Source organism: Oryctolagus cuniculus, chromosome X (assembly GCF_964237555.1).
Source record: "Oryctolagus cuniculus chromosome X, mOryCun1.1, whole genome shotgun sequence".
In the NCBI taxonomy this organism is placed as follows: Eukaryota; Metazoa; Chordata; class Mammalia; order Lagomorpha; family Leporidae; genus Oryctolagus; species Oryctolagus cuniculus.
In genome coordinates this window covers 32922664-32948461 of record NC_091453.1, presented here as the reverse complement: position 1 = coordinate 32948461, position 25798 = coordinate 32922664, and the positions used below count along the sequence as shown (strand labels likewise).

General features: G+C 44.1%; 1 protein-coding gene across 4 annotated transcripts in view; it reads left to right on the top strand.

Annotated features, from left to right (window-relative positions):
* Positions 1 to 23461, top strand: part of ZNF41 (zinc finger protein 41) — a 45036-nt gene extending 21575 nt beyond the window's left edge. For 2 of the 4 annotated variants that reach the window (XM_070066986.1, XM_051827053.2), the window contains exons 3-5: positions 17074 to 17200; positions 17454 to 17549; positions 21047 to 23461. In XM_070066986.1, coding sequence (XP_069923087.1) covers positions 17074 to 17200; positions 17454 to 17549; positions 21047 to 23091 — 2268 coding nt within the window. In that variant the 3' untranslated portion in view covers positions 23092 to 23461. Of the gene's footprint in view, positions 1 to 17057; positions 17201 to 17453; positions 17550 to 21046 lie in introns of all 4 variants that reach the window. The other 2 variants (XM_051827052.2, XM_017349721.3) reach the window with 1 other exon arrangement.
* The last annotated feature ends 2337 nt before the right edge of the window (positions 23462 to 25798 follow it).

The following is a 25798-nucleotide window of genomic DNA, read 5'->3' as shown; positions in this document are numbered from 1 at the left end:
AGATTCCCAATGGATACCTGAAACTGAGGATAGTACCTATATATGCTATGATTTTTCCTATACATACATATATACATTATAAAGTTTAATTTATAAACTGGGCACAGTGAGAGTTTAACAATAGTAACTAACAATGAAAAAGATCAATTACAATAATAAAGATTATGCAAATGTGGTCTCTCAAAATATGGAAGTTTTCATTTAATATTTTTGGGCCGGCGCCACGGCTCACTAGGCTAATCCTCCGCCTTGCGGCGCCGGCACACCGGGTTCTAGTCCCGGTTGGGGCGCCGGATTCTGTCCCGGTTGCCCCTCTTCCAGGCCAGCTCTCTGCTGTGGCCAGGGAGTGCAGTGGAGGATGGCCCAGGTGCTTGGGCTCTGCACCCCATGGGAGACCAGGAAAAGCACCTGGCTCCTGGCTCCTGCCATCGGATCAGCGCGGTGCGCCAGCCGCAGCGCGCCGGCCGCGGCAGCCATTGTAGGGTGAACCAACGGCAAAGGAAGACCTTTCTCTCTGTCTTTCTCTCTCACTGTCCACTCTGCCTGTCAAAAAAAAAATATTTTTGGACTGTGGTTGCTTGGTCGCAAGTAACCGAGGCCTTGGAAAGCGAAACCAGAGAAGGGAGATTCCATTGCATTGTCATTCACTGGAGTCACCATGCTCTTCAACAGGCCCTAAAAGCTTATTCCTGCTGCCTAACCAAAACTTTGTATATTTTCACCAAATTCCCATCATCACCCCCCCCCCCCACCAAGTAGTCCTCTACTAAAATGCAGTTAGGGTATTCCAGGTTTTATGTTATGATTAAAACTGCAGTGGGTAAAATTCCTATATGTAAATCTCTTTCCTAAGTCAAAATTGCTTTTTGGAGTGAAAGGGATGGGGCATGAAGTGGTACATGAGTCAGTGCTTGATAGTGGCGTGCTTTCACTCGTCTAAGCTCTGCTCAGTAATCACCTTCACAACCACACACACGCTGGGGCTATGCCATTTGGTCCTCCCCAGTCCTGCAAATGGCCTTCTTGCGCATTATTGTGGGGATTTCTAGACAACTGATTCTGGGCTCTGCACGGCACATTTCTCCATTCATTGCTTCCTTACCAAGCACAGGCCTCGCCAGCCTTTCTCAACAAGAGACAGACATGACCAAGACCTTGGTGCATATGAGTTATTCGCATATTAGTTTGTGAGGTTCTTGGTTTTTTCATTAGCTCTCAGGGAGCAGGGTATAGACAAAGATACCAAGAACCAATAAAACTGTCCCTAAGGGATGGAGAGCAGCCACTTGGACCAAGAAGAACTAGTGGCTGAAGCTGAAAAACAAGCAGAGTGGTAAAGAAGAAAAATAAGGCCAGGAGACATCCACAGGGCATAGCAGCGAGATAAGGAACAGGGAACACCTGGAGGGAACAAGGTGCATTTAGCGGAGATGGAGAAGAGCCCAGGGGCCCAGAGGACACAGGGAACTCCAGTCAGCTGCTGAGTAGCAGCCAGAGACCAAGTACATTAGGTGGTCATCACTGGGGAGCAGGGAAGAGCCAGAGGTTAAAGAAAATCAGAAGACTTAGGAAATACAAGGATGAAACCAGAAAATAGAGGAACCAGGTAGCAGTCAGGGGGAGCAGGAAGCATCCAGAGCTGTGAGGAAGCAGAAGAATCCGATAAAATGGGGAAGAAAAACCAGAATATTCAAGGAACCAGATATGAGCCTGAGAGATAAGCAACCTCCCAAGGAATCAGGGACCATTTCCTTGGTGTAGAAGAGACTGTTATGGTATAGGGAAAAGGCAGGGATACTAGAGAACAAGAAACAGGAAATAGACTCCTGATAATGGATAGCAGCCAGAGGGACAGGGAGACACTTGCTGAGATTATAGAACAGGTAGAGAGATCAGCGAAGGGGTAGATCCCTGGAACCGGGGAAGGATGAGAGAAGAGCCTCTAAGGCTGCACAATGGCCTAGGGTACCAGGAAGCATGTGGCACAGGGAGCAGTCACCAAGGTTTAGGGAACAGCTTGAGGGAGCAGTGAACATGTGTTTGCAGCTGGATGTCCAGCAGGGGTCCTGGGTAATGACCAGAATGTTGACAGAAATAATCAGACTCTAGGGAAAGGCTTTTAGCACAGTGGTTAAGACACTGCTTGGGATGCCTGCATCCACGCTGGCGTGCCTCAGTTTAACTTTCAGTTCTACTTCTGATTCCAGCTTCCTATTGAGTCCCTGCCACCCACATAAGGGGACCTAGATAGAGTTTCTGGTCCCTTACTTCAGCCTGGGTCAGCTCTGGTTGTTGTGGGCATTTGGGGAATGAACCAGTAGATGGGAGATCTGTTCTCTCTCTCTGCCTTTTAAATAAATAAAATGTTAATGTAAGTTTATTCATGATAGAATATGAATGAACTAGGCCTGGGAAACATAAGCCAAATGACTTTTAAGGAGTCTTAGTAAGTGTTCCAAAATGGTCGAATTTTAGTGAGAATTTATATTTTCCAAAACAGTAAATTTTCCTTTATCATTATATGAGGAACATACATTGATTTGGTCCAAAAAAGGCAGGCTTTAGGTAAGTGAGGGTGAGTTTCTCACAGGCAATTGCTGTTTTTCTAGCATGATTCATTACCAGCATCTTCAGAGACAGGACATGCTGCAAACAAGGCTATTGATTCATCTGAAGAAGGATTTTATACACACACACACACACACACAAAGGGAATGTATAGATAAAGAACAAAAGGATTGTGCAAAGCTGCTGCAGATGGCTAAGATGAAATAGACCTTGTGCTGCACATGACCTGAGTCAAATTGACTGACAAGAATAGCTTTGTACACAACAGTGCTCGGATGGGTCCCAGCAGGTATATCTCTTGAATGCTTTGTAGGCTTTTTAGGGGCAGTTTGTTCTCAGCTGTCCCTGTTGGCCACATATGACTAGCTTGTGCATATGTAAGCCCAATCACAAGATGATCTCACAAAACTGGGAAGGCTCATTCCCAGGAGGTCTCTCAGTGGTGATACAGCAATGATTTGAGGCTGTATAGGTCTAGGATAGAGTTATGACTAAATAATATCTTGGATCACACCTAGTTGTTGTGCTGTCATTGAAACCGGAGGCTGACCCCCTAAAAATCCCATCTGGGGTGCCATATGATATTAGAATATGGGGTGCCAATTATGATATCACCATGTGCTTATTAATAAATTTACAATATTAATAAGCCTGTGTGGGTTCTTGCCTAATATTCAGAGAAGAATTCTGAATACCAGCATAAATGAACAAAGCAGCATGATAAGTTTGTAGGCTTTTTATTCAGTGGGAGAAATGCATAGGAGAGTGAGGGCCCTATCTGAGAGAGAGAGGGAAATCTGGATTCATACCGAGTACTAGGAGCCAGCCATGTGGAGGAGCATGTAGGCTAGGAAGCATGGAACGGGTGGCCCAGAGACCACGTGCCCTGGAGGCGCAGGGCAGCAAGGGCCCTCAATGGCAAAAGGCCAAAGAAAAAAGGGTGGGCCCACTGTGTCCCAGGCCTTTAATCCACTTCCAAAGGGGAGTGGTTAATTAGCCTGATTGGCCGGTGGGCAAACAGGTGTGGTCAGGTAGGGGTATAAGGTCACACTGGGGCATGGTGAAGGCGTGGCCTTCCAGCTCACAAACCTAATCAATTTTATCCTATATGCCTGCCTAGAGCATCATGATTTGGGTTTTCATTTGGGTCTGACCACATCTATGGCATGCAGACTAACATTTTCAAGCAAATATACATACAAAATCTATAACATATATAATAAACAACATCTGAAACAATTAGCAGTAAGAATGATTATATAAAGTACATGCTCCAAAAAGAGTATACTGAATCAGATGGTAATATACATCCTAACCAACCAAAAAATTCCCATGCAACCCTTGTTGTATTCCTTTAACCAACTCCAATGTGTGTTTGTCTTCTTTATTTACAGCCATTGGACCTTGTGGTAGACCTCATTAGAAGTTTGTAGTATCATTATTAAATCTTGGTTTTGTAATTTTAACTAATCCCATTTCCATTGGGATTACATCATGCAGAGGATGTAACTTTAATTCAAGAAAGAGCTGGTCTTCTGCATCTAAGTTGTTATAGGACTTACTGGAAGAGGATAGCTCTAACTTTCCAATTATCTTAGTATTACACCAAATACTGGTCTTATTGTGAATATATGAGGTTTTGTTGCAGCGAAGTCCTAAAGGTTGTATCATCCAGAAGTCCTTCCCAACAAAAACAGCCCTTTCCAATCTACCAAATTGGTAGGCCAGACCTGTGAGAAGTCTAGGTGCCAATTGGTCTGTGGATATACCTCTTTGGTTACCCATGGGAGGCAACCTAGTATTTTTTTTTTTTTTTGACAGGTAGAGTTATAGACAGTGAGAGAGAGAGACAGAGAGAAAGGTCTTCCTTCCATTGGTTCACTCCCCAAATGGCTGCCTTGTCCAGCGCTGCGCTGATCCAAAGCCAGGAGCCAGGTGCTTCTTCCTGCTCTCCCATGCGGGTACAGGGCCCCAAGCACTTGGGCCATCCTCCACTGCCCTCCTGGGCCACAGCAGAGAGCTGGACTGGAAGAGGAGCAACCAGGACTAGAACCAGTGCCCATATGGGACGCCAGCACCGCAGGCAGAGGATTAACCAAGTGAGCCATGGTGCTGGCCCTGCAACCTAATATTATTTATTATAGTTCTTAGGCCAACTAACTGGACAATGAAATATTTTATAACAATGCTTAGCCTGGGAACATGAGTTTTTAAAATACAATATCTTAGGTTACATTTCCCACCTAAATTTTCCATAAATCAAGGAATCCATAATTTTTCCCGAAGTTGCTGGACTGTGCTTCAGCATTAACTAAGGTAGGCCATTGTCTCAGTCCTACCACTGGCTCCATTTGCAACAAAATGGTTAAAAGTCATGTTACAAGCTGGTTCTTTTTTTTTCTTTTTTTTTAACTTTTATTTAATGAATATAAATTTCCAAAGTACGACTTATGGATTACAATGGCTTCCCCCCCATACCGTCCCTCCCACCTGCAACCCTCCCCTTTCCCACTCCCTCTCCCCTTCCATTCACATCAAGATTCATTTTCGATTCTCTTAATATACAGAAGATGAGCTTAGTATACATTAAGTAAAGATTTCAACAGTTTGCTCCCACACAGAAACATAAAGTGAAAAATAATAGATGATTTTTTAAATGATGATGAAATAAGATCAGACCTATTGTCATGTTTAATCCCAGTGAGAGTCAAGTTGGGAATTGATAATTTCTTTTTTTTTTTTTACAGAAGATCAGTTTAGTATACATTAAGTAAAGATTTCAACAGTTTGCACCCCCATAGAAACACAAAGTGAAATATACTGTTTGAGTACTCGTTATAGCATTAAATCTCAATGTACAGCACATTAAGGACAGAGATCCTACATGAGGAGTAAGTGCACAGTGACTCCTGTTGTTGACTTTACCAATTGACACTCCTGTCTATGGCATCAGTAATCTCCCTATGCTCCAGTCATGAGTTTCCAAGGCTATGGAAGCCCTCTGAGTTCTCCGATTCTTATCTTGTTTAGACAAGGTCATAGTCAAAGTGGAGGTTCTCTCCCCCTTCAGAGAAAGGTACCTCCTTCTTTGAAGACCTGTTCTTTCCACTGGGATCTCACTCACAGAGATCTTTCATTTAGGTGCTTGTTGTTTTTTTTGTTTTTTTTTTTTGTTTGTTTGTTTGTTTGTTTTGTTTGTTTTGTTTTGTTTTGCCAGAGTGTCTTGGCTTTCCATGCCTGAAATACTCTCATGGGCTTTTCAGCCAGATCCGAACGGACAAGCTGGTTCTCAGCAACAAGTCTGTGAATGGGTTTTCATAGTTTGCTGGGTCTCCTAACCATTGAAGTAGACAGCATTACCATTAAATAGATTTTCCATCCTTCTTTTTCCTGAAGGAGCATTTATGCTGTTTGCCTTAGTCTTTTACCAATGAATATCTTTCTTCATTGGCCAAAAATTCAGCCTGCCCAAGTATCCCTAGTCTCATTACCTATCTCAACAAAAAGGTCCCTCTTCTGCCTTTGGAGGGACTAGTTATGGTTTACTCTCCAGAAATGTTGTTTCAAGAGTGTTCTAACGATATTTGTGCAGTTTGAGTAAATTATCTCACCTAGAATTGTTGGGGGTCCCAGTTCAAGATTAAATGAATAGTTGTAACTCCAAGATGTGTAGTAGTTTGGGTGTGCCATAAGGCCTCGCCAAAACTCCCTGATCTATAAAAAGAGTTAATTCTATCTGGAATTTCAGCCTGCCAATTTATGCCTATAAATTGATCTGTGAGTGTGATTTTAATATTTTTGATCCATGAGTGGAGATAGTTTCCACAAATATTGAGTTTCCCCAGGATATCATCTTATTAGGGACCCAGTAGGTAATGAACAAATTGCAGCAGGAGCACTTGTGCTCCCACAGGAAGTATAGGTTGTCTATTTGGTCCTAGCCACAAACTTCTGTTGGAATCATATTTGCCTCCTTTTCACTGTCAGAGCTGGTGTTTAAGGGGAGAGGGAGGGTGGCTTTCTGTTAGTATTATAAAGAAAGTTAGAAGCCGGCGCCGCGGCTCACTAGGCTAATCCTCCGCCTAGCGGCGCCGGCACACCGGGTTCTAGTCCCGGTCGGGGCGCCGGATTCTGTCCCGGTTGCCCCTCTTCCAGGCCAGCCCTCTGCTGTGGCCCGGGAGTGCAGTGGAGGATGGCCCAGGTGCTTGGGCCCTGCACCCCATGGGAGACCAGGAAAAGCACCTGGCTCCTGGCTCCTGCCATCGGATCGGTGCGGTGCGCCGGCCGCAGCGCGCCGGCCGCGGCGGCCATTGGAGGGTGAACCAACGGCAAAGGAAGACCTTTCTCTCTGTCTCTCTCTCTCACTGTCCACTCTGCCTGTCAAAAAAAAAAAAAAAAGTTAGAAAGTTAGAGGGGTTTTGTTAGTGAAAGGACAGACTCAGGTAGGACAGACCGATTCCCTTAAAGCAGCATTTTTTTTTTTTGCTACTGATTCTGCAGGATTGTTTTCTTTTGTGCTCTTTGTATTAGCTTTAGGATGGCTAGAACTTTTTATAATAGTGAGCTGTTTTGGCGTTTGTGTTGCTTCTAACAGTTCCAAGGCGTATTGCCCATTATATTTGGGTTTACCTGATGAAGTAAGGAAATCTTATTACTTTCATAACATACCATAATCATGGGCTACCCCAAGGCATATATGCTATCAGTATATATATGGGTAATTTTGTCTTTAGTTATTTGGCATGCTCTGTTTAATGCTATTAGTTCAACTGTTTGGGCAGATTTAATCCTAATGAGAACTTTATTTCTCTTTCTAAAGAAAATTTGTGGGTGACACTTTAATTATCTATTTTATAGAAAGAGAGAGAGAGAGAAAGAGAGAGAGAATCTTCCATATCCTCAAATGCCTGCAACAGGCCAGGCCAAAGTCAAGAGCCTGGAACTCAATCAGTGTCTGCACATGGGTGGTCTCCTGTACTTGTGCATAAGCAGGAAGTTTGGATATGGACCTAGGCACTTTGATAAGGGATATAGTTGCCCCAAATGGCATCTGAACCACTGCAGCAAACACCTGCTACAAGTTAGGGACTTTCTGGAATATCTGTTAGAAAGTTAGCAGCATATCCAATCTGATGATGTGATTTTTTAAAAATATTTATTTATTTATTTATTTGAAAGTCTCGAGTTACACAGAGAGAAAAGGAGAGGCAGAAAAAGAGAGAGGTCTTTCATCCGCTGGTTCACTCCCCAATTGTCTGCAATGGCTGGAGCTGCACTGATCCAAAGCTAGGAGCCAGGAGCTTCTTCCAGGTCTTCCCACATAGGTTCAGGGGCCCAGGCACTTTGGGTCATGTTCCACTGCTTTCCCAGGCCACAGCAGAGAGCTGGATCAGAAGCGGAGCAGCTAGGAACTAGAACTGGCACCCATATGGGAAGCCGGCACTACAGGCAACGTCTTTACCTGCTATGCCACAATGCTGGCCCCTGATGATGTTTTCTTTAGAAGTTTATTGTATTTACTTGAAAGGCAATGAAGTGATGTAAGCCCAGCAAACACAAGCCAAATGACTACTTAGTATGTATGTATGTATGTATGTATGTATTTTATTTGAAAGGCGGAAAGACGGACAAAGAGAGTCAGAGACAGATAGACAAAGAGAGCTCTTCCATCCACTGGCTTACTCCTCAAATGCCTGCAACAGCCAGGGAGGATGAGGCCAGGCTGAAGTCTGGATCCCAGAACTCAATCTGTGTTTCCCACATGGATGGCAAGTATCCAAGTTCTTGAGCTACACCTTCTGCCTTCCAGAGCACACATTAGCAGGGAGCTGAGATCAGAACAAGGACATGGACCTGAACCCAGGCACTCTGCCATAGGATGCAAGCATCTTAAATGTTGAAGCCCAACAACTTTTAAGGAGTCTTGGGAAGTATTCCAAAGTGATCACATTGTGGTCAGAATTTGTGTATTCCATGACAGTAAGTTTTCCTTGATCAGCACATGGTGAATATATATTTGTTTGACTTGAAAAGGTGTTAAATTTTTCACAGGTTGCAGATTACTGCTTTTAGAGCATGACTGCTGGCAAGCTTATTTCAGAGACAGAATACGTTGAAAAGAAGGACGCCGATTAATTTGAAGAAGGACATTTCTGAGAATGGGTCACTCAAGGTTGCTCCAGATAGCTAAGATGAAACCATACTCTCTGCTGCACATTACCCAAGTCAACTTAACGTGGTCAAGCAAATTAATAACTCTATACATAACACCCCTCATATGTTTCTCTTGAATGCTTTGCAGGCTTCCAAGGGTGCAGTTTGCTGTCAAGAGGAACTAGGGAGCAAGCAAAGTGAGCATTACACGTGTATCGCATGTGAGGCAGCAGCCTGGTCAACTAGGGAGCAGCTAGGGATTCTACAGAAGAGCCAGCGAGAATCGCATAATTGACTGAGTTGACAGCCAGAGTCCATGAAGTGGGCAGTGAGGCTGAAGAAGCCAGGGAGAGGCTGGGGAACGGCTGGAGTTCCTGAGAATCAAGAATCGGGTGACAGAGCATCCTGGTTTGTCGTGACTGAAGGGACATGGGACTTTCAGTGCTAAAACAGGGAAATGCCTCAGCAAATTGGAACAGTTGCTGACCCTACCCAGAAAACAACCAGAAGACCCAGCCAATAATATGAGTAATGGAGACGTGGAAGTACAGACTCCAGCCATAGCCTAGGATACACGGAAGTAGTGAATGTCAGTGGTTGAGAGCCTAGGCTCAGAAGCAAGCTCAGTGTGTGGCCTGCGGACCAGATGCACGAGGATCATGGGCGAGCCTGTGTGAGAAATGTACTCCGGAGCGTCCGTTTGGTGCAGGAGTTAAGCTGCTGCCTGGCCCACATCCCATATCGGAGTGCCTGATTCAAGTCCTGGCTCTGCTTCCAGTCCAGGTTCCTGGAAGGCAGCAGGTGATGGCTCAAATGCTTGAGTCCCTGCCACCCACATGGGACACTTCGATGGAGTACCTAGCTCCTAGCTTCAGCCTGGCCCAGCCCAGGCTATTGCACATATTTGGGGAGTGAACCAGCTCTCTCTGTCTACCTGTCAACTGTCTCTGTCTCTCTGCCTTTCAAATAAAAATAAATAAATAAAGTTGACAATTTAAGGTTTCAAAAAACATGTGTATTTAAGGAACTGTCCAAGGGTACAGGGGAGAATCAAGAGACTAAGGAACGGAGGAATCCAACAGAAGTTTTTTTGTAAGTCAGAGACAGCTGGAAGGAACAAGAAAAGCCCTTAGGAACCAGGTCACAGTGAGGTAGATGGACCAGAGCACAATCAGAAGACTGATGCCACAGAGCAAGGGACAGCTGAGGAACACAAACGACCCAGGTAGAGCCAAAGGAAGCAATACAAGAATAAAGGGCACTCAAAACAGGAAGCATTTAGGAGGAATAGTAAGCACAAGGGCCAAGGAGGAGTCTGAAAGAACAACAAATGAGCAGATGGGGAACAGTGAGAAGAGGGAACGTGGAGATGTTGGGGGAGCAGAAAATGGACGCCTGGAGAGGAAGCGGCCAGGAGACGCGGAGAAAGGCAGAGAGGGCGAGGAGAGGCTGCCGGGCACAGAGAACAGCCTGAGGGGAGGTGCAGAGGGAGTCTTCTCGGAGTCGGATGAGAGCACATCCACGCGCACAAGGTACATGGAGCAGGTTTCTTGTTTGCAGACAGGCAGCAGAGCACAGCAGGGGCCCAGGGTTCCCTCAGGAACACTGCTGGAGGGGGCACAGTCTCATCTACACGTGTCCCACTTGCACCACTGCTGAGAGACCCCAGAAAGCCACCCACCCTGAGTTCAGACCCTGGAGCTGCCAAATTCACTAGGCGAACGCATTGAAGGACATGCTGTTTCTAGGGGTTCCTGGACCAGAGGCTGGGTTAGGCCAGCCGGTCCCCTCCACAGCTCAGGGCATTACATTTCCAGCCCATTCTACAGCTATTCTTGAGCATTACAAGCAAGAAATGGGGGAGGACTGGCTTGATTCAAGGCCACCTGCAGAACAGTCCTGCAAAAACCAGAGCACCCCCAGGCAAGGGGGAACCTGCAGAGCAGCTGGGTACCTAGCCTCAGGTGAAGGCAGGGCAGGCCAATCCCTCGCTGCACACTTGCTGCTACGCATCTTAGAGGCCTGGCAGCCCCTCTGATAGGTGAAGGGCAGCACCCCATCCAGGGAGGGGATGTAAGAAATGTGCTGGAGCAGGAGCAAGAGCAGACCTGAGACAGGAGGCCTGAGGTCCCAGCCAGCTGCCACATAGGACAAAGTGGATGGCCAAGGGATCAGGGGACAGAGTGGGCAGTCCGGCATGCCCTTAGGGGTGGGGGCAAAGAATGTGCTGGAACCAAGATGATCCTGAAGCTAATCGGTGTGTGATTAGCTGGAGCAGGGATGGGGGGGGGGGGGTGGGCTCACCTAGGATGGGGAAGTTCCTGTAGGGGGTCCCTGTGGTAGTAAGGACATCTGGCAGAAAAACTGAACCTTTTCATATGTGGCGAGAGAAGCTGGAATCTAGGGGAGGAGGGTCTGTTTTTCTCACTTTGTCTTTCTGAAGTCCTCTTCTCCTGCCTCATGTATGCCCTCCCAGCCATGCTGGGGTCCAAAGCTCCTCTTTGAGTGGACAAAGGGATAAAACAGAGGCATCGGTGGGCAGTGCACCTTGTCCATGTTCCCTGTGATGGCCGACATGGCCTTTGTGCATGTGGCTATAGTGACTTTGCAGGAGTGAGAAACAAGTGAGGGTGGCCTTTGGTTTACCAGCCATGGCTGTGGCTCCACAGGTAGGCAGAAGCACTTGTTAAAATGCTTAACACAGGCTGGCGCCGCGGCTCACTAGGCTAATCCTCCGCCTAGCGGCGCCGGCACACCGGGTTCTAGTCCCGGTCGGGGCTCCGGATTCTGTCCCGGTTGCCCCTCTTCCAGGCCAGCCCTCTGCTGGGGCCAGGGAGTGCAGTGGAGGATGGCCCAGGTGCTTGGGCCCTGCACCCCATGGGAGACCAGGAAAAGCACCTGGCTCCTGCCATCGGATCAGCGTGGTGCGCCGGCCGCAGCGCGCCAGCCGCAGCGCGCCAGCCGCGGCGGCCATTGGAGGGTGAACCAACGGCAAAAGGAAGACATTTCTCTCTGTCTCTCTCTCTCATTGTCCACTCTGCCTGTCAAAAAAACAAAATGCTTAACACAGTCAGATGTTAAGCTAAGTTAACACATCCACACCGATGGGCAGATAACCACTCCTCCCCCCACACCAGGTGGCTACTTCTCTTTAGCAGGGCTGAGAGCAACTGCACAGGCTGAGAGCCTCCTCCAGCCCTAAGCCCCAAGGTTCTCCCTGAATGACAGTCTTTGGGAGATGAAGGGGGCAAGCAGATGTGTTCTTTGGGATTCACGTGGAGGTCCTGCTCCCAGCAACCCTCAGGCTTGTGCAGGGCAGGGCCTCTGGTTGTTCCCTGCCTGCTCTGTGCCCCTGAGTCCTCACTGACAAGGGGACAGTCTGCAGGGCCCTGAAAGACTGAAGGCTCTTTCGAGAAACAAAAAATTCCTCATTTAATTGTTGTGCGATCATTAGAGCCTCTCTTGCTACTGTAGTACGTTTTCTGCCTTGTTGAGCAAATCCTCACCTTCTCCTGGGATTTCGTGGTTACTCACCTGTATTTTCCATTATGAGTTTTAAACCTTGGACGCTTTTGTAACTTTTTGTTTTGTAATAATCTCAAAATTAAAGTTTAGACTAATAAAGGATAACAAACTACATAAGCATGTGCCTTTCGTTACCACTTTCCCACATTTGCTTTTGTTCTCATCTCAATTTATGCGTGCCTGTGTATTGCTGTGTGCGTGTGTGGGTATCCACACCGAGATACTTGTATTTTTTTCTTTTCTGAACCACTTGAGAGTGACTCGCAGACAATTCCCCTTTACCCTGATATTAGTCAGCTGTTACTTACTTTAAAATACCCAAGAGGACCTTCTGAGGGAGGAAGAAGGTTTCTTCTGCAGTTTTGTTTTGAAGGTTCACATTCCAAGGACAGGCGACCTGGTTCGTCTGGCATCTGATGGAGGATTACATGGTGAGCCGGGAAGCCGAGAGAGACACAGGAAGAAATCACGCTCAGCTTATCTATCCAAGCTTCTCTCTCTCTCTCTCTTTTTTTTTTTTTTTTTTTTTGACAGGCAGAGTGGACAGTGAGAGAGAGAGAGACAGAGAGAAAGGTCTTCCTTTTCCATTGGTTTACCCCCCAATGGCCGCTGCGGCCAGCGCACAACGCTGATCGAAAGCCAGGAGCCAGGTGCTTCTCCTGGTCTCCCATGGGGTGCAGGGCCCAAGCACTTGGGCCATCCTCCACTGCACTCCCTGGCCCCAGCAGAGAGCTGGCCTGGAAGAGGGGCAACCGGGACAGAATGCAGCGCCCTGACCGGGACTAGAACCCGGTGTGCCGGTGCCGCAGGCGGAGGATTAGCCTATTGAGCCACGGCGCCGGCTCCAAGCTTCTCTTGAGTACTGCCTTCAGAGGGCACACCCACAATGACCTAAAACCTCCTGCTAGGACCACCTCCACACACTGTAATTAACTCAAGTCTCTATGAACTGTTAACAGAAGACTTTGGGGTTTAGACCTCTGCCAAATCCTGTTCAAACTGTAACAACCCCTAGATGCTTCAACGTGTATGTCTTAAGAATAAGGACATTCTCCTATGCAATGACAATACAGCTATCAAACCAGAAGTTTGACATTGATACGGTACTATCTAATATACAGAAGATATTATCTAATATTCAATATATAATACATTCACGCCCCAATTTTTGATGGGCTTTTGTCCTGATAAACCTATCATAAGTTAAAAATGTAGTTAAGCTGGGGCTGGTGCTGTGACTCAGCGTGTTAAAGCCCTGGCCTGACGCGCCAGCATCCCATATGGGCGCCGGTTCTAGTCCTGGCTGCTCCACTTCCGATCCAGCTCTCTGCTGTGGCCTGAGAGAGAAGAGGACGATGGCCCAAGTCCTTGGGCCTCTGTGCCCATATGGGGGACCCGAAGGAAGCTCCTGGCTCCTGGCTTTGGATCGGTGCAGCTCCAGCTGTTGCAGCCATCTGGGGAGTGAACCAACGGATGGAGGACCTCTCTCTGTGTCTCTACCTCTCTCTATAACTCTGTCTTTCAAATAAATAATAAATAAATAAATAAACCTTAAATATATATATATAGTTAAGTCTAAAATGCATTTAATCTACTCAACCTACTGAACATCAAAGGTTAGCTTAGCCCTACCTCAAATGTGTTCAGATCAGTTGCACTCTCTCTGTGCAACTCTGACCTTCAAATAAATAAATAAATCTTTAAAAATAAAAAAGATTTATTTATTTATTTGAAAGATAGAGTTACAGACAGGCAGAGGCAAAGGCAGAGGCAGACAGAGAGGTCTTCCATCCGCTGATTCACTCCCCAAATGGCAACAACGGCCAGAGCTGCGCTGATCCGAAGCCAGGAGCCAGGAGGTTCTTCCGGGTCTCCCACATGGGTGCAGGGGCCCAAAGGCTTGGGCCATCTTCCACTGCTCTCCCAGGTCACAGCAGAGAGCTGGATCAGAGTGGAGCACCCTGGACTGAAACGGGTGCCCATATGGGATGCCAGCACTGAAAGTGGCAGCTTTACCCACCATGCCACAGTGCCAGCCCTCGTGTTTTCATCTTTTGAGGAACTGGTAGACTATTTTCCAAGGCAGCTGTATCATTTTGTATTTCCCCCAGCAGTGTAGGAAGTTCCCAATTTGTTTACATCCTCAGCAACACTTTATTATCTAACTTTTTGGTTCTAGCCATCCTGCTGGGTATGAAGTGGTATGTCGCTGTAGTTTCTATTTGCATTTCCTAATAATGATGTTTCTACTAAGTGGCCTTGCTATCCGTAACGGTTTGTAATGGTTCATAATATCCACTAGCTCAAGGCCTTTGTTGCTAATGTGTGCTACAGATAGCTCCTCTTACTCTTTCATTTTTTCTTCCCCTTTAAATGAATGGAATCTATGCCATCCTCTCCTTACTTTAAATTGTATCTAGATGATTTATAATGCATAATATAAGGTAAATGCTATGTGAATAATTGTCTACTGTATTATTTAGAGAATATGACAAAAAAAATCCTGTGCATGTTCAGCATAGATGCATTTTTTCCCAAAATATTCTCAATCTGTATTAAGTAGAATCCATGGATGCAGAAGGCCAACTGTATCTTCTGCTATTTTGAACTGTGTTTTTTACTTTAAAATTACAGTTCTTGGGGTACCTGCATAGCCTAGTAGTTAAGACAACCATGTCTCATATTAGAATACCTGGTTCAGTTCCTGGCTCCAACTCCTGACTCCAGCTTCCTGGAACTACTGGGAAGACAGCCATGATGGCTCGAGGAATTGGGCTTCTGCCACCCATGTGAGAGTCCTGGATTGCGTTCCCAGCTCCTGGCTTCAGTCCCAGCCCAGTCCTCGCCGTTGCAGGCATTTGGAGAGTGAACCAGCAGATGGGAGCTCTGTCTATCTATCTCTTTCTCTCTCAAAAATAAATTGAAAAAAAGGTAAATGGATTCAACGTATAAATTTTAAAAATACATAAAATGATGGTGTGGGGAGCAACCCGGACTAGACTAAGTTACTGGAATTAAGACTTATTCTATGCATCTGCTCTCCCACAATATGGCACTGAGAAGGGAGAAACAACTTCTACACAGCTGCCTCTCGCCAATTTGATTGACTGAGCTGCAGGAGCTGATCTTGCTCCTGATTGGAGGAGAGCAGCGTACTCGGCGTGTGGGTAGCAGAGTTGGGATTGGTGGAAGAGGACTATAAGGGAGGAGAGAGACAACATGCACCAGGAACATCTAAGGGGAACATCTATCTGAAGGAACACCTGTGCAGCCCCCGAGAGAGCCGGCCGGCGGTGTGCCACTCCCCCGCGGAAGTGGGGAAAGTGGCTAGGGGGAACCGCCCTTCCACGGAGGTAGAAGGGACGGCAGCCAACCCGGGAAGAACCAGCAGCAAACCCGGGGAGGGCCGAGCGGACAAAAGAACAGCGCAGGGTCCTGTGTCGTTCCCCCACGAAGACGGGGAGCGACATAATGGTGCCGTGACTCGGATATGAAGCCTAGGCAGGGTTCAGTGTCGCTCCTCCACAAAGAGGGGGAGTGACAGATGGTTCTTGAGATGTTCCTGTTTATTACTGATATCTGACTCAACTGCATTGTGTTTAGAGATGGTCTACAAAATAAGGTTCCTGTATCTTCTGCAGCTTCTATAGCTTCTATATCTTATGCCCTTCCTTGAGCAGTCTCTTCAGTTTCTCAGCTTTATACTGAGAACTCCCAAACTTTGCCTCCACCCTTGCCCAGCAACCTACTGTATAACTCTCTCTGTTTTACCACCTTCATTTCAGCATGGACAAAGTATAACATGTGTCCTCCTCTTCTTCCCCCTCCACCCCATCCTACTGTACTAACCCCTGTCTCAGGATATATAGCACCATGTTCTACATTGGCTGGATAAAATCAATGGCTGAGAATTAAGACTTCATTTTTCTCACCTCTTCAATCTAGCCTTCTACAAACCTAGCATCAACACCTTCCTCAACATCCTCATTACCACTACTACCTTGAGTCCACATTGTTTTATTCTCTCACATAAAGACCCTAGTGCATCTCCAGACTGGTCATCTAGTCCCACCCATTAGAAACTTTCCCCGTGGTGTATTTTGAATATTGTTCTAAAACACACAATTAGGATGGTATCTTTTCCTGTATATAAATGGCAGTCCATTCTCTATTAGAAAACAAAAAAAGACTCATTCATTGTTCTGACCCCAATATATTGCTACCAAATTTTCTTCATAACCACTGTCAATGTACTCATACCATGGACATTCGTCTCCTTTATGTAGAACTATTTGCAATTTCCTGAATCCACCATGTATTTTTCTGTCTTCCTTCCTCCACATTTTTGCTCATTCTTCTCCCTTCCAGATAACTCTTATCCCATCATCTCTATATAGCATAACCTTATGCCTCCCGTTCTTTTCTTCCTTTGTGTCTTTCTATGTTGATTATCCGAGTATTTAAATTGTTCTATATTTTATTCAACTCTATACTGCTGTTGGCTAGCATAACATCTGGCACATAGCTAATCAATAAATGTATTATATCTGGTTCTTAAGTTTCATGGAGGACTTAAAGAGAGCTTATCTAAATCCTCATTTTTGAAAAAAAAAACAGTGACTGATTAAATAAATAAGTGGATGAAGAGAATGTCAAGATACTTTAATAAGTTTTTTCCTATCATAAAATAAGAAAAAAGATTAAGAATTTAGCTAAAATCTTACATTGCACATTAGGATTTTTAAAAAGCATTCAAAACAACTTCCCATCTGTGTTCCATCCGCCAGTGCTGACCGTGTCACCTTCACCAGGATTGTGTTGTTACAGGTATCAGTGTCATTCAAGGATGTGACTGTGGACTTCAGCAGGGAGGAGTGGCAGCACTTGGACCCTGCTCAGAGGCGGCTGTACCGGGATGTGACACTGGAGAACTACAGTCACCTGCTCTCAGTGGGTAAGGACAGCTGCCTATGTGTCTGCCAGGACCTCAGAGAGAGCATTTTGTTCTCAGCTGCCGAGTGCTTTGGCTTCTCAGAAATGGGTGATGATGTCACCCTTGATTTCTCTGAGATTCCTCAGTCCATTTTCACCTCTGTGATAATTACTCTGTTCCCAGTGAAATGTGGTTACTTCTCTGAAGAGCAAACAGAAAGTGTCATTGAAAGTCAATAAGCTGGACCCAATCCTGTCTTCTGTCCTATGAACAGGGTACCAAGTTCCCAAACCAGATGCCATCTTAAAGTTGAAGCAAGGAGAGGGGCCATGGACTTTGGAGACGGAAGCTCCACATCAGAGCTGTTCAGGTGAGTGAGTGTGACCCAGATAGATGGAGGACACAGAAACAGGCTCACTGTTTCCGGGAGAGGCTGATGCCTTTGAAAGGCCATGAAGATAACTGATCTTGAAAGGTTTACACTTTTGAAGCTGATTGGAGAAAGTTGACAATAGCCCTCAGATACCTAAACACCATCTCCATGTATGACCCTTGCCACATCACCTGTCTTCTTTTTTGCTTGGCTTCGTGCCAATAGAGCTGTCTCTAATATATCTACCATTGGTTGTTTGCCACTCCATCTTATTTAGAACCTTTTTATTCTCCTACTGTAGTCCTACCCCCAATCTTAGATTCTTTCCTTGTACTTTCATTTTTTAAAATTTATTCTTTTATTCCAATTCCCATGCTGATTTGTTATGCTTTCTTCCATGAGCATCTGGTCGAATATATCTGATCCTTGAAGTTGTGCAGTATTCTCTTAAATCCCAAAGCATTGATTTATGAGTGTATATTTTAGTAAATGTAAATTACATCATGCTATATATCTTAACTCTGTTCCTTTTTTTCATTTATCCCTAAGGCTTCTCTCTATTACAGTATGTTTAACTGTCTTTGTTCTTCAAATTGCTCCATAGAATGCTACTGCCTCCTCCTCACTCCAGTATGAGATTTCTGATATATATCGAGGTGTGACTTCCAGGTGAAGGTTTTTCCACAGTCACATCCTACTTGACCATTGACCCACTCATGGATACTGAGGGTTTCGTCTAACTCCCAGCTGATACAAACAATTGTGCAATACATTGACATAAGCTTTTCTCTTACGAGGCATGAGAATTTCTAGAGGTACTAATCATTGGTGCTTTCATTCTAAATTTAACTGAGTCCCACCATATTGCTCTCAGATTGGCTGCCCTAATCTGTATTCCTAGCCACATCACACAAGGGTTCTTGCTGTCTCTCTCAGATTCTCTGCCAGCAAACACTACTCCCAAAGTTTCTCATTTTTTAATCTCACCTGCCCCATGAAATGACTCCTAATTATTTTAGCACATACAGCACTTTCCTTTTACTCATGCCCCATTGGAATCATAAGGGATTAGCCATGAAGAGGAAAGAGACCTCTAAAAACTAAATAGCAGATACAGACATAGCTAATTCCTCTAGGACTGTGATAGAGTTCTTAAGGACGAGGCCCCAGTGTTTCCCAGGGATAAGATCCCGGCTGTGGCTTACAGCATGGCCAACAAGTGGCTATGGTACCACAGTGGAATGTTCTAGATGTCTGCCCTGTCAAGTTCCAGAGAAAGCTATTCACGGAGAAATGTCTCACTGGAAGTATTCTACTACCAATCAGGTGCGAGGCGTGCCAGAGTAAGGTGTCGGGTGCTGCACGCTGCTGACTGCAGTGCACTGCAGCAACCTGGAGCTGCAAGAGTTACTAGCACTGCCTGAGCTGGGTGCTTGATAGCCACAGGAGCTGCAGAAGCTGAGCTCCAGAGAAGCCTTCTGGATTCTGGAGATGCTGTATGTGCCTCAGGAGCCAGATGCTGGCAAAGCCACTGGGCTGCAGGGGCCTGGTGCTAGACAGGCTGCCTTTGCTGCAGGAGCCTGCAGAGGAAGCTCCACAGAACCCAGAAACAAAGCCCCCTTGTCCTGCAGTAGCTCTCCAGAGCCCTCCACTGACAATGCTTAAGATTGTGCCAGATGGCAAAGTGAAAACAAAAACCAAAACACAGACCTGGACCCATTTCAGTGGAGCAGGCAAGGAAGGGTGAATTTGGAGCTGAGAGGCAATCAGCTGACAGCTGGCACACTATCTCTTCAGTTTTCTGAAGCAAAGCATGTAGGAGATATAAATTTAAATGAATTAATTGGGAGATAGGGAGAGGAGGATGTTTTGTTCTCTTTCAAACATCTATCCAGAGGAATTCCAAGGACTGTAAGAAAGACCTTCAAAAAGTTCATGGAAATGCATATTGTGAAAAACTGTGCAAGGATTCAAATGTTTTGTACCAAAACAAACTTACCTTTTAATTTCATTTGTCCATGAACTTTTCAAAACACCCATGTACATTATATTTGGAAAGGGAAGATAACCGCATGAAATGTTAACACTCTTATCCTCTAGATATTAATTCTTTCTATGTCAGTATTAAACTGTGCCAAATTGGGTATTGATATGAGTGATCATAGTGTCTTCTTTATAAATTCATAGCAATACGACCTTCCTAAAAGTGTGCTGAAGTTAGAGGTAATATTTACAAAGACACTGCATTTTCAGTATGTACAGAGGGGCGAATCAATGAGCCAAATAAAGGGGGAGATCCTTTCTTTTTATAAGAATTCTGAAATGAAATGGGTCCAGTTCAACAGCTCATCTCTGCTCCTGACAGATCAGGGACCATGTTTCAAGTCATTGCTCTGCTAACTGCTAGGACAGCTGCAAGTTTAATAGAGAATAGAGATTTGCCCGCTGTCTTAAAACCTGCCTTGGAAGCGGCACATATCACTTCACAAAGTGAAGCTGATGAATGGGAGGTTCGGCTACATTCTGTCACTGTAAAAGAAGGAGTAAGGTGTGAGCATTATGGTGTAGCAGGTTAAGATGGCCCATCTCAGAGTATGCGTTTGAGTCTTGGCTACTCTGCTTCAGATTCAACTTCCTGCTAATGTGCCTGGGAAAACAGTGAATGATGGTCTAAGTACTTGAATCCCTGCCAACCCATGTGGGAAATCCAGTTGGAGTTCTGGGCTCCTGGCTTCAACTTAGCCCAGCTCCAGTTTGTGCGGGCATTTGGGGAGCAAACCAGCAGATGGAATATCTCTCTCTTTCTCTGTCTGTCCCTCTCTTGCTGTCACTCTGCCTTTTAAATAAATAAATAAATCTTAAAAAAAAAGAAGGGGCAATGGGATTCTGGCAGATGGCTTCCCCTGTCCTATTTTACACTTCTTGTTATAAGACTGTATTGCTGGGACCAAGAAAAGTTTACAGCTGGCAATTTGAAGGGACTTCGAAAAGTTCATGTAAAATAGAATTAAGACCAAAAGCAATAAATTCCTTATTACATATAAAGAAATATTTCTTCCGTGTCAGGCTTCACCTCAGTAGGCTTTAATTTCTTCTGATGACTCACTACACAGACCTCTTCCATAGTGGAGCTGGATTCCAGAGGGTTCAAAACCCATCTATCCCACTTATATAAATAACTATTTGATCTTCAGTAAGATACATAACTTCCCTATGCCATAATTGTAAAATAATTGATAATGGTAGCTACCTCATAGTTTTTAATGAGAATTACATGAGCTGTTAGAACAGTGCCTGGTGCATCATAAGTGGTATATAATAATTTTGCATCAATTAAGTAATTGTAAAAATTTTGTATTACTACATTATTGGTATTATTATTATTATATGGAACCTTCCATTTCTCTGTGTTCATCCTGTCCCAACTACATATACCTTCTATCCTCTGAAAATTGTTCTTTGTGTCATTTTCATCCCTTCTTTTTTCCTTTTAGAAAAGAATGTTGTTAAAATTCAACAACAGAGGTTTTCTGGAGAAGTTTCATTCCACCATGAGAAACTTGATCCACCAATAAGAGAAGATGTGTTGTGCTCCATTTTAGAAGAACTGTGGCAAGAGAATGACCAACTGGAACACTATCAGGAAAACCAAAAGAACCCTTTAAGTAATGTAAAAATACTGATCAAGGAGAAGGGATATGAATTTGAAAAACTAATTCATGTGACTACCAAGCTTGTTCCTTCAATTAAAAAACTCCATAACGGTGACACAATTGGAAAGAATTTGAAGCACTCTTTAAACTTACATAATCATAATGAAAGCAATGCAACAAATAACTTTGATAAGGTTTTCGGAAATGGCAACAATTTTACCCATAGCTTTTCCTCCACTAAGAATGAGACTACGAATACAGTAGCAAAAGCTATTGAACACAATCAATGTGAAAACCATCTGGGCCACAAGCAAGCTCTCATCCACCACCGGAACACTCATACTGGGGAGAAACTTTATGTATGCACCGAATGCGTAAAGGGCTTCACCCAGAAGTCACATCTCTTTGAACATCAGAGAGTCCATGCTGGGGAAAAATCCCATGAATGCAACCAAAGCGAGAAAGTCCTCACTCAGAAGCCACAACTTGACGTAGCTCAGAGTATTTACCCAGGAGCAAAACCTCACCTATGTACTCAGTGTGGGAAGGCTTTCACCCTCAAGTCAAATCTCATTACACATCAGAAAATTCATACTGGGCAGAAACCCTATAAATGCAGTGAATGTGGAAAAGCCTTTTTCCGGAAATCCAATCTCTTTAGACATCTGAGAATCCATACGGGAGAAAAACCTTATGAATGCAATGAATGTGGAAAGGGCTTCTCCCAGAATTCAGACCTCAGTATACATCAGAAAATCCACACTGGAGAGAAACACTATGAATGCAGTGACTGTGGGAAAGCTTTCAGAAGAAAATCAGCACTGAGGATGCATCACAGAATCCACACGGGAGAGAAACCTTATGTGTGCACCGAGTGTGGGAAGGCCTTCATCCAGAAATCACACTTCAATACACATCAGAGGATTCACACTGGAGAAAAACCTTATGAATGCAGTGACTGTAGGAAATCATTCACCAAGAAGTCACAACTCCATGTGCATCAAAGAATTCACACAGGAGAGAAACCCTATATATGTGCAGAATGTGGAAAGGTCTTCAATCATAGGACAAATCTCACAACACATCAGAAGACTCATACCGGAGAGAAGCCCTATATGTGTGCTCAGTGTGGAAAGGCTTTTACTGACCAGTCAAATCTCATTAAACACCAGAAAACTCACACTGGAGAGAAGCCTTATAAATGCAATGGTTGTGGAAAGGCCTTCATATGGAAGTCACGCCTCAAAATACATCAGAAATCTCATATTGGAGAGAGACACTTTGAATGCAAGGAATGTGGGAAAGCCTTTATCCAGAAATCCACACTAAGTGTGCATCAGAGAATCCATACAGGAGAGAAACCCTTCGTCTGTCCCGAATGTGGGAAGGCCTTCATCCAGAAGTCACACTTCATTGCACATCATAGAATTCATACTGGAGAGAAGCCTTATGAATGCAGTGACTGTGGGAAGCGTTTCACTAAGAAGTCACAACTCCGTGTGCATCAGAAGATTCACACAGGGGAAAAACCCAATATATGTGCTGACTGTGGAAAGGCGTTCACTGACCGGTCAAATCTCATAACACACCAGAAAATCCATACTAGGGAGAAACCCTACAAATGCACTGACTGTGGGAAAGCGTTCACCTGGAAGTCACGCCTCAATATACATCAGAAATCTCATACTGGAGAGAGACACTATGAATGCAACAAGTGTGGGAAAGCTTTCATCCAGAAAGCAACACTAAGTATGCATCAGATAATTCATACAGGAAAGAAACCTTATGCTTGCACAGAATGTCAGAAGGCCTTCACTGACAGGTCAAATCTCATTAAACACCAGAAAACACACAGTGGAGAAAAACACTATACAGACAGTGACTGAAAAAGCTTTCGCCTGGAAATCACCATTGGGTCTGCATTGGCTGTTTCATGATTATGAAGAGGAATGCCTTGTGCCACAATCATTGTGCAGGGGGAAGTGAAGATAGACTGTAGCTTGAGTGAACAGAAGGCAAACAAAGCCCAGCGCATCTTTGGTTGTCTGGAGTAAGGAGTCCCTGCATCATCACGGTTGATGTGCAGTTATATGCACAGGGAAACCCTTTAGATAAAGCATCTGAGTGGTAGTCATGTTTGGTTATCTGAATGATACGGGGATTCTCGAGTTCCTGCAAATGGTAGAACTAAAGATGGAGGAGGTGATTTGTCATCTCTTAAATCTCACTTTTTGAATAAAGGACTTTTACAATTCAGCACTCATTAGTTCTTTATATGCTGGGACATAAAAATACCTAATATTGGCCACTATTTTTTTTTTCAGACTTCTAGGGTAGAATGAAGAGTTTTCATTGTCCAAACACTTGCAGTGCACTGAAGTCAAGGGGAAAGCTCATTTGGGAATTCAGATCTAGGAGTAGAAGCTAGAAGTTTCTGTGGTCAATGACATTTAGGACACTGAAAAGATTCCCTTGAAGAGCTGTTCTTTCTGTTTCCTTTTGGAAGTCACCTTGGTATACTTTTAAAAGTGAAACAGAATTTCTAAACTGAAATTTTGACTTTGTGCATTGGAAACTTAGACATAGCCCTAGTGTGTCTTACAGGAATATATAGTGAGTCATTAAATGTTACAGACCTCTAAAAGTGGCAGTTGATCCCTTATTAATTCCTGCTGTGGCATCAGGTGATTCACACCCTACGAAAGTTATGCATGCCTTCTGACCTGTGCCCTCAAAGTCATTATTTATGGAAGCTACGCACTGTGGACTCTTTATTCCCTTAGTAACTGAACCCTAAAACAACGGAATGGAGCCACGGCACTCTGAATTTTCAGTCTTGTCCACTGATGCCTCTGTTTTCCTTAGGATTCCTGTTTGGAAAAGAATGATTGAAAAATTGAGTTTCAGTACATAAAATTTGATTTTTCTTCCAATTTGCTTGAGCTATTTTCTACATATGCGTTAAGGGTAGTTTTGTGTAGATTGCTGTGGGGTAAAGTCGTGTTGCATTGCAATTGGTTATTCTAAAATTTTATTATAGTTAAGTCACTGGAAGATCTCTCTAGAAAAAAATTCTGCTATTTGAAAAGATGATAGATATCATCTCATTTTCCTTTAAACATTTTTTACAGTTCTCATAAGAAAAAAGTCTTTCTGGAATAAAATTTTATTTAAAAATCATTTTATTGAATTGTGCTGCATACAGAAAATGTGTATGTTGTAAGTATACAGCTCAATTCGTTCTTACAGATGCAACACAGATCAAGAAACAGAAAGTACGGGCCGGCGCCGTGGCTCACTTGGTTAATCCTCCACCTGCAGTGCCGGCACCCCATATGGGTGCCTGGTTCTATTCCTGGTTGCTCCTCTTCCAGTCCAGCTCTCTGCTGTTGCCCAGGAAGGCAGTGGAGGATGGCCCAAGTGCTTGGGCCCCTGCACCCACATGGGAGACCAGGAGGAAGCACTTGGCTCCTGGCTTTGGATCGGCACAGCGCTGGCCGCAGTGGCCATTTGGGGAATGAACCAACGGAAGGAAGACCTGTCTCTCTCTCTCACTAACTCTGTCAAATAAATATATTTTAAAAAAATTTAAAAAGAAACCAAAAGTATCAGCACCCTAAAAGCCTTCCTAGCCCTCCCTTTCAATGCCCCAAAGGGTAAAAACTATCCTGACTTTTAACAGCATAGATTAATGTTGCCTGTCATGTATTTTACATAAATTAACTCAATCTACATTTCACATAAGGGGTGGTATTTTTATTGTTTATCTTCTGTCACATTATAAATGTGAGAGTCATCCATATGGCTGCATACAGTAGATATTAATTCTTATTGTTATGTTTTTTTCTGTTGTGTGAATATCCTGCAATATATTTACCCATTTTACTGTTGGTAAACTTTGAGTTGTTTGCAACTTGGGGCTATTAGGAATAGTGCTGCTAATTATTGGTGAATATGTGTATGAATTTTTGTTAGGTATATAGCTGGGAGTTGAACTGCCAGGTCCTAGGTTAGCCAGATATTCAGTTTTAGTTTATAAAATCAGGTTTTCAAAGTGGCTGTAATAATATGAACTCCCATCAACACAAGTATGTGAGTTCTAGGTGCTTTGTACCCTTGCCAATTTTAAATATTTTTTACCATGCTCATTATGGTGGGTATACAATTATGATGATATCTCAGTGTGGTTTTAGTCTTTATTTCCTTGTTCTTAAAACCACTGTAGTATCTTCCCAGGATAAACAGATCAGTGATGTGTGAGACCTAAGATCCAGGCCTGTCCTTTACATGGCTGTACCATTTTACATTACCACAATCAAACTATGAGGGTTCCAGTGTCTTCACTTCCTTACCAACTCTTGTTATTATTGGTCTTTTTCATTATAGCTGCTTTAGTACATATGAGGTGATATTCTGATGTTAATTAACATTGCCCTAATGATTAAATAATAACTACAAAGCTTTTAAAAAATTTGTTAAAAACAAGAATTTTAGAACACTGGGAATACACAAAAGGCATGTGTCAAATTGCAAACTGTTGATTGATGGACAAATCAGGAAACCTTTGTAAGAACAGTTGAGTCTGTGGGATTT